This window comes from Oncorhynchus clarkii, chromosome 4 (assembly GCF_045791955.1).
Source record: "Oncorhynchus clarkii lewisi isolate Uvic-CL-2024 chromosome 4, UVic_Ocla_1.0, whole genome shotgun sequence".
NCBI lineage: Eukaryota > Metazoa > Chordata > Actinopteri > Salmoniformes > Salmonidae > Oncorhynchus > Oncorhynchus clarkii.
The window spans coordinates 86,605,432-86,613,696 of record NC_092150.1 but is presented as its reverse complement, the minus strand read 5'-3'; the positions used below and the strand labels follow the sequence as shown (position 1 = coordinate 86,613,696).

Here is an 8,265-nt window from a genome sequence, read left to right as displayed (position 1 = left end):
AGAGGGCAGGTGGAAAGAGGACAGGTGGGAGAGGACAGGTGGGAGAGGACAGGTGGAGAGGAGAGGTGGAGAGGAGAGGTGGAAAGAGGAGAGATGACAGGTGGCATGAAGAAGAGAGATGGAATGGAGGAGAGAGGACAGATGGAGAGAGGAGAGGTGGAATGCAGGAGAGAGGAAAGGTGGAGAGAGGAGAGAGGACAGGTGGAGAGAGGAGAGGTGAAATGCAGGAGAGAGGACAGATGGCGAGAGGAGAGAGGACAGGTGGAGAGAGGAGAGGTGGAATGCAGGAGAGAGGACAGATGGAGAGAGGAGAGGTGGAATGGAGGAGAGAGGACAGGTGGAGAGACGAGAGGTGGAATGCAGGAGAGAGGACAGATGGAGAGAGGAGAGAGGACAAGTGGAGAGAGGAGAGGTGGAATGCAGGAGAGAGGACAGGTGGAGAGAGGAGAGGTGGAATGCAGGAGAGAGGACAGTCGGAGAGAGGAGTGGTGGAATTCAGGAGAGAGGACACGTGGAGAGAGGAGAGGTGGAATGCAGGAGAGAGGAAAGGTGGAGAGAGGAGAGGTGGAATGCAGGAGAGAGGACAGATGGAGAGAGGAGAGAGGACAGGTGGAGAGAGGAGAGGTGGAATGCAGGAGAGATGACAGATGGAGAGAGGAAAGGTGGAATGGAGAAGAGGTGGAGAGAGGTGGAGAGGAGAGATGGAATGGAGAAGAGGTGGAGAGAGGTGGAGAGGAGAGGTGGAATGGAGGAGAGGTGGAGAGAGGTGGAGAGGAGAGGTGAGGTGGAATTGAGGAGAGATGGAATGGAGAAGAGAGGACAGGTGGAGAGAGGTGGAGAGGAGAGGTGGAATGGAGGAGAGGTGGAGAGGAGAAGTAAAATAATATGAACAAGAGAAAGGAGAAAGGACAAGGGGAGACTGGATGGGAGACGGGTGAGAAACGAGGGGGTTTAGTTAGTGTACTGTCTTGTTACCTCGCTGGTTCTGAAGATGACTCTGTAGTTGTACTGTTGTCCATGCTCCTTGTGTTCCTCTAGTTTCTCTCTCCTCAGACTCACTGCTACTGGACCTAGAGTCTCATCTACACCCAGGTAGTTCCAATGCTCTGGAGAGAGAGGGGGGGGGGGGGGGGGGGGGGGGGGGGGTACGAGAGGGGGGGGGGGGGACGCGAGGGAGGAGGGGACGAGAGAGAGGGAGGAGAGAGAGGGAGGGACGAGAGAGAAGGGGGGAGGAGAGGGGGGGGGGGGCGAGAGGGAGGAGAGAGAGAGGCGGGGACGAGAGAGAGGCGGGGACGAGAGAGAGGCGGGGACGAGAGAGAAGGGGGAGGAGAGAGAGAGGCGGGGACGAGAGAGAGGCGGGGACGAGAGAGAGGGAGGGACGAGAGAGAGGGAGGGACGAGAGAGAGGGAGGGAGGGACGAGAGAGAGGGAGGGAGGGACGAGAGAGAGAGGTGGGGACGAGAGAGAGGCGGGGACGAGAGAGAGGCGGGGACGAGAGAGAGGGAGGGAGGGACGAGAGAGAGGCGGGAGAGGGACGAGAGAGAGGCGTGGACGAGAGAGAGGCGGGGACAAGAGAGAGGGAGGGAGGGACGAGAGAGAGAGGCGGGGACGAGAGAGAGGCGGGGACGAGAGAGAGGGAGGGACGAGAGGGAGGGAGGGAGGGAGGGAGGGAGGGAGGGAGGGAGGGAGGGAGGGAGGGAGGGAGGGAGGGAGGGATGAGAGAGAGAGAGATGAGAGAGAGGGAGGGAGGGATGAGAGGGAGGGACGAGAGAGAGGGACGAGAGAGAGGGACGAGAGAGAGGGAGAGACGAGAGAGAGGGAGAGAAAGAGAGGGGTCGTGGGTGCGAGACAGGAAGAGAGGGGGATTTTTTTTAAATATATTTGCAATATAAGAGAAGTAGCCCACACAGTCTGATGTCAACCCTACAGCCTAATGTCAACCCTACAGCCTAATGTCAACCCTACAGCCTAATGTCAACCCTACAGCCTAATGTCAACCCTACAGCCTAATGTCAACCCTACAGCCTAATGTCAACCCTACAGCCTAATGTCAACCCTACAGCCTAATGTCAACCCTACAGCCTAATGTCAACCCTACAGCCTAATGTCAACCCTACAGCCTAATGTCAACCCTACAGCCTAATGTCAACCCTACAGCCTAATGTCAACCCTACAGCCTAATGTCAACCCTACAGCCTAATGTCAACCCTACAGCCTAATGTCAACCCTACAGCCTAATGTCAACCCTACAGCCTAATGTCAACCCTACAGCCTAATGTCAACCCTACAGCCTAATGTCAACCCTACAGCCTAATGTCAACCCTACAGCCTAATGTCAACCCTACAGCCTAATGTCAACCCTACAGCCTAATGTCAACCCTACAGCCTAATGTCAACCCTACAGCCTAATGTCAACCCTACAGCCTAATGTCAACCCTACAGCCTAATGTCAACCCTACAGCCTAATGTCAACCCTACAGCCTAATGTCAACCCTACAGCCTAATGTCAACCCTACAGCCTAATGTCAACCCTACAGCCTAATGTCAACCCTACAGCCTAATGTCAACCCTACAGCCTAATGTCAACCCTACAGCCTAATGTCAACCCTACAGCCTAATGTCAACCCTACAGCCTAATGTCAACCCTACAGCCTAATGTCAACCCTACAGCCTAATGTCAACCCTACAGCCTAATGTCAACCCTACAGCCTAATGTCAACCCTACAGCCTAATGTCAACCCTACAGCCTAATGTCAACCCTACAGCCTAATGTCAACCCTACAGCCTAATGTCAACCCTACAGCCTAATGTCAACCCTACAGCCTAATGTCAACCCTACAGCCTAATGTCAACCCTACAGCCTAATGTCAACCCTACAGCCTAATGTCAACCCTACAGCCTAATGTCAACCCTACAGCCTAATGTCAACCCTACAGCCTAATGTCAACCCTACAGCCTAATGTCAACCCTACAGCCTAATGTCAACCCTACAGCCTAATGTCAACCCTACAGCCTAATGTCAACCCTACAGCCTAATGTCAAACCTACAGCCTAATGTCAACCCTACAGCCTAATGTCAACCCTACAGCCTAATGTCAACCCTACAGCCTAATGTCAACCCTACAGCCTAATGTCAACCCTACAGCCTAATGTCAACCCTACAGCCTAATGTCAACCCTACAGCCTAATGTCAACCCTACAGCCTGATGTCAACCTACAACCTGATGTCAACCTACAACCTGATGTCAACCTACAACCTGATGTCAACCGACAACCTGATGTCAATCTACAACCTGATGTCAATCTACAACCTGATGTCAATCTACAACCTGATGTCAATCTACAACCTGATGTCAACCTACCTGCTTTCATATTATATTTTCAGACAATCTTATATTTCCAAAGATCAAATATCCAGACGACTTTAGAAATGAATAAATCAACATCTCTACGGTCTGTAGTGGTAGGACCCTAACTCTCCCTCTCTACCATCCCTCCCTCCCTCCCTCCTTGTATTTAGAAGCACTTCCTGTCATAGTACCCCAGATCCCTCCCTCTCACCCCTCAGATAGAAGTATTTCCTGTAGTAGTAGGCCCCCAGGTCACAGTGTTCTACAGATCGTTTGGCCCTGTCGGCGTGTTGTCCCTGTCCGTCTTTAGGGGCCTCCAGCACGGCCACCCCGGCATTGGTGAAGTGGGGGAGAGTGGTCTCCAGGGGCCCCTCCTCTGAGCCACCTCCCCCCCCAGAGCTCTCTCCACTGCCTATACTACCCTGCTGGGAGGGGGCAAGAGGAACAATGTTAGTATAGAGGTAACTGTAAAGGGGTCAAATGTATTTGAGTTGACATAAGCATACAGAACATGCTTATATACTGCTTATGAATGCATTACGTATATGGGTTCTAAATGTGTTAAAAACTCTTAAGGCGTTTCGGGGGGAGCGTTTCGGAAGTCCGGATGAATGACTTGCCCAAAGTAAACTGCCTGTTACTCAGGCCCAGATGCTAGGATATGCATATCATTGGTAGCATTGTATAGCAAACACTATGAAGTTTCTACAACTGTTAAAATAATATCTGTGAGTATAACAGATATATAACTGATATGGCAGGCGAAACCCAAGGAAAAACCAAAGGAAAATCCAAGGAAAACCCCAGGAAAACCCAAGGAAAATCCAAGGAAAATCCATCCGGAATTTTTTTTTTTTTTAGGTCACAGGCCATTTCAATGATAGCCTCTGGGAAACACAAATAGATAGGACCCAGATTGCAGTTCCTATTGCTTCCACTAGATGTCAACAGTCTTTAGAAAGGGTTTCAGGCTTGTTCTTTGAAAAGTGAACAAGTAGTTGTAGTTTTTCCAAGGTGCCTCATTAGAAAAGTAGTCTTGTTACACGCGTGAATGAGGTGTGCGCTCTTCGTAATTTATTTTCCCTACTGAACATACTATTCTCAGTCTTAAATATTATTGTTTATTTAGATATTAGAGTACCTGAGGATTAATGTGAAACATAGTTTGACTTGTTTGGGCGAACTTTACCGGTAACGAGTGGATTAATGAAATCTATGGCGCCAACTAAACATACTTTTTTGGATATAAAGAGGGACTTTATCGAACAAAACCACCCTTCATTGTGTAGCTGGGACCCTCGAGATTGCAAACAGAGGAAGATCTTCAAAGGTAAGTGATTTTATTTATCGCTATTTGGTGATTTTGTGAGGCCTGTGCTGTTTTGAAAATGTATTTTGGTGTGGGGCGCTGTCCTCTGATAATCGCATGGTATGCTTTCGCCATAAAGCATTTTTGAAATCTGACAAAGCGGATTAACAAGAAGTTAAGCTTTTAAACCATGTTAGACACTTGTATTTTCATGCATGTTTAATATTACGATTTTTATATTTTGAATTTCGCGCTCTGCAATTTCACCGGATGTTGTCGTAGTGGAACGCTAGCAAATAGGTTTTTTAAGAAGTAATTTCCCCCTAGAGTCGATGTCCGTGCCTGCGTGGAAATCTAATTCACATAATAAAACTATATCCATCAAAATCATTTTGTTTAAAATAGAGATGTTTTTTTTGCATGTTCTGCGTCTTCTTACCAAATCTTCTGTAGCGTCTGAAAAGTTCAGGCAACAAATTAATATAACTAACTAAATTCAATGTTTCATCAAATCAATTTGAATTACAATTATTTTTTATACCTACAGGGTCCTAAAATTCTACATCAAATAGTTAAATGATCCTTGGTATGACCATCTTAAAACAATTCCATATGACCGTCTTAAAACAATTCCATATGACCGTCTTAAAACAATTCCATATGACCGTCTTAAAACAATTCCATATGACCGTCTTAAAACAATTCCATATGACCGTCTTAAAACAATTCCATATGTCAGCTTAGTAGAAGCCCAGCCCCGGGCCCTTACAGGGGTGGCAGGTAGCCTGGAGGGTTAGGGCGTTGGGCCAGTAACCAAATGGTTGCTGGATCGAATCCCCAAGCTGACAAGGTAAAAATCTGTCATTCTGGTGAAAGAGTTGAGCTAATGCAGAGACTTCAGGTCTCGTAGCCTATGTCTTTGTCCAATATCTATGATGGTAATGGTATCAGCGTTACCCAGATAACAAATTCCATTACCTGATGTGTGAGTGAGTGTATATTGTGTGCGTGTGTGCATTCATATTGCCGGTGTCCATGCCAGTGTATTCATCGTATCCCCGTCCTACCTGTTTAGAAGGGCAGATGTTCCTCTCTCCCTCTCCTCCCAGTTCATTCCTGAAACAGGGACAGTTCAGCACCAGTTCATTGCTCTTGTCATCCCCAGGATCCAGGGCAGGGTTAGTGCCATGTCCCCCTCCTGTACCCGGACACCCCTCCTTCCCACTTAGCTCCTCCTGCGACCCGCACGGAGACCCACCCCCACCGTATACTCCGCTCTGATTGGACGAGAGGGAGGAAGTGGCAGAGGCCGAGGCGGCGGCGGCAGCGGAAGCTCCCGTGGTGGTGTTCTTGGGCTTCCCACCGGACTGCCGTCCCTGGATGGCCTCGTTGAGGTTAAAGAGGATACTCTGCACGTCAAAGTGGGCGAAGCCCTTCTGACAGGTCCAGGGTTTGGGGCTGTTACCGTCCTCCCGCCCCCCGTCTTCTATGTCTGATCCGGCTCGGGAAGAGTCACCCTCGGCCTTGGCGCTACGCAGCTTCCGGAAGATGGACTCCCCGCCCGTCTCCGACTGGAATAAGATAAAACATTGACGGGGAGGCAGGGTAGCCTAGTGGTTAGAGCATTGGACTAGTAACCGAAAGGTTGCAAGTTCAAATCCCCGAGCTGACAAGGAACAAAATCTGTCGTTCTGCCCCTGAACAAGGCTGTTAACAACACTGTTCCTAGGCCGTCATTGAAAATAAGAATTTGTTCTTAAACTGACTTGCCTAGTTAAATAAAGGTAAAATAAATAATCCCCATGGGAAATGTTGTTTGCTTCACTGTGCATAAACACAAACACATTAACAAATAAAGTATGGATAAAACATGTTGATAAGATTGATGAAATGTAATATTGGTGTAATATACAGACTCATAATAACAAAGTTAAACAGAAACATATCAAGTATAGACCATTACAGAGAAGATAGATTTACAATCAACCAATGAGGAGACTGTAAACCGTGCAGTTTGTGTTCAATACCTTGGATCTCCTCTTGAGTTGTTTCTCTCTTTCTTTCAGGCGACTGGAGGGGCTACCTCTGGCAGTACCCAGAGGTCCATCAGGCAGATCTAAGGCAGCCTGTTTGTGCGGGGCGACCGTCAGCAGCTCCCTGAGTCTGTCCGGTGCCGGGCTGCGCTGGTCTGGAGCCTCCTGGGATGTATAACCCTGGAATGAATGGATTTATTTGACATATCTAGAATACATATAGAGTTGCTACAGGAATATAACAATACATTCGTTCAACTAGTAAAAATTAGGTTAAGAAAGGTTAGGTTTATTTGAACATCTTGGTACATATGCAGAACCATACATAAAATGTGATTTCATGATTTAAAAAAAAAATGAAAATATTTATGGACAGAGCATCATAGATAACTGATATCTATCAGAAAGGTATTCCACTAAATCAATCAATTAAAACACAAACCTTGAGCATATCGAAGAAGCTTTCCCCTGAGCCTGTGTGTTTGTCTATGGAGGAGGTGCTTCCGTACTCTCGGTGCATGGGCGTCCAGCCGGAGAAGGACCAGCCCTCGCCCCCGTCACCCTCCAGCTCAGAGATAGTGATGTCACTGTTGGAGCGCTGGCGGATACGCCTCATGCCTTTACGCGGCGAGCCCTGGTAGCCGTCTGGCGACAGGTAGCGGTTGTCTTTGCTGTGATGTCTGCTGTGGTGCATCTTGCTCTTCAGGGTGTTGTGGATGTTCCGGAGCATCGAGGAGTCATGAGGGCTGATCAGGTGGCCCAGTTTAGCCGACAGGTTGCTATGGGCCGTGGGCGCCGAGCCTGAACCCGAGCTCCGCTCTCGCTCTCTTTCTCCGCCCGACCCGCGTTCTCCGCCCGACCCGCGTTCTCCGCCCGACCCGCGTTCTCCGCCCGACCCGCATTCTCCTCCACCTGAAGATGACATGGTGGAACTTGGAGAGTCCGTATCTACGGTGATGTGCCACACTCCACCCGTTCCGTCCCTTTTGGGGGGCCAGTCTGCCACGCGGGCCCTGACCCCCATCTTGGGAACCCCCGGGGTGGAGGAGGAAGAGGAGCCGGACGAGGAAGAGGAGGTGAGGTGGGCGCTCTCAGAGCGGGGTGGGGGGGCGCCACCGTTGGGGAGGCGCAGGCGACGGGTATAGAATTCATCGGAGGCGGGTACCGAGCCGCCCACCGAACGCTCCGTCTGAGACCGCTTCAGACTGGTCATGGTGGAGTAAGGTTAGGGGGTAAGGTCAGGGGGTAAGGTGGGGTGAGGTTAGAGGGTAAGGTGGGGTGAGGTTAGAGGGTAAGGTGGGGTGAGGTTAGGGGGTAAGGTGGGGTGAGGTTAGGGGGTAAGGTTAGAGGGTAAGGTGGGGTAAGGTTAGGGGGTAAGGTGGGGTGAGGTTAGAGGGTAAGGCGGGGTGAGGTTAGAGGGTAAGGTGGGGTGAGGTTAGAGGGTAAGGTTAGGGGGTAAGGTGGGGTGAGGTTAGAGGGTAAGGTGGGGTGAGGTTAGAGGGTAAGGTGGGGTGAGGTTAGAGGGTAAGGTGGGGTGAGGTTAGAGGGTAAGGTGGGGTAAGGTGGGGTGAGGT

At 49.9% G+C, this 8,265-nt stretch overlaps 1 protein-coding gene across 1 annotated transcript in view; it reads right to left on the bottom strand.

Annotated features, from left to right (window-relative positions):
* LOC139407403 (signal-induced proliferation-associated 1 like 1) overlaps positions 1-7,927 on the bottom strand; it is a 60,821-nt gene extending 52,894 nt beyond the window's left edge. The window contains exons 1-5 of the mRNA XM_071151161.1: positions 7,134-7,927; positions 6,686-6,871; positions 5,726-6,229; positions 3,561-3,774; positions 976-1,106 (exon numbers count right to left, since the gene is read on the bottom strand). Of these exons, the coding sequence (XP_071007262.1) occupies positions 976-1,106; positions 3,561-3,774; positions 5,726-6,229; positions 6,686-6,871; positions 7,134-7,904 (1,806 nt within the window). The 5' untranslated portion in view covers positions 7,905-7,927. The remainder of the gene's footprint in view (positions 1-975; positions 1,107-3,560; positions 3,775-5,725; positions 6,230-6,685; positions 6,872-7,133) is intronic.
* Between the last annotated feature and the right edge of the window lie 338 nt (positions 7,928-8,265).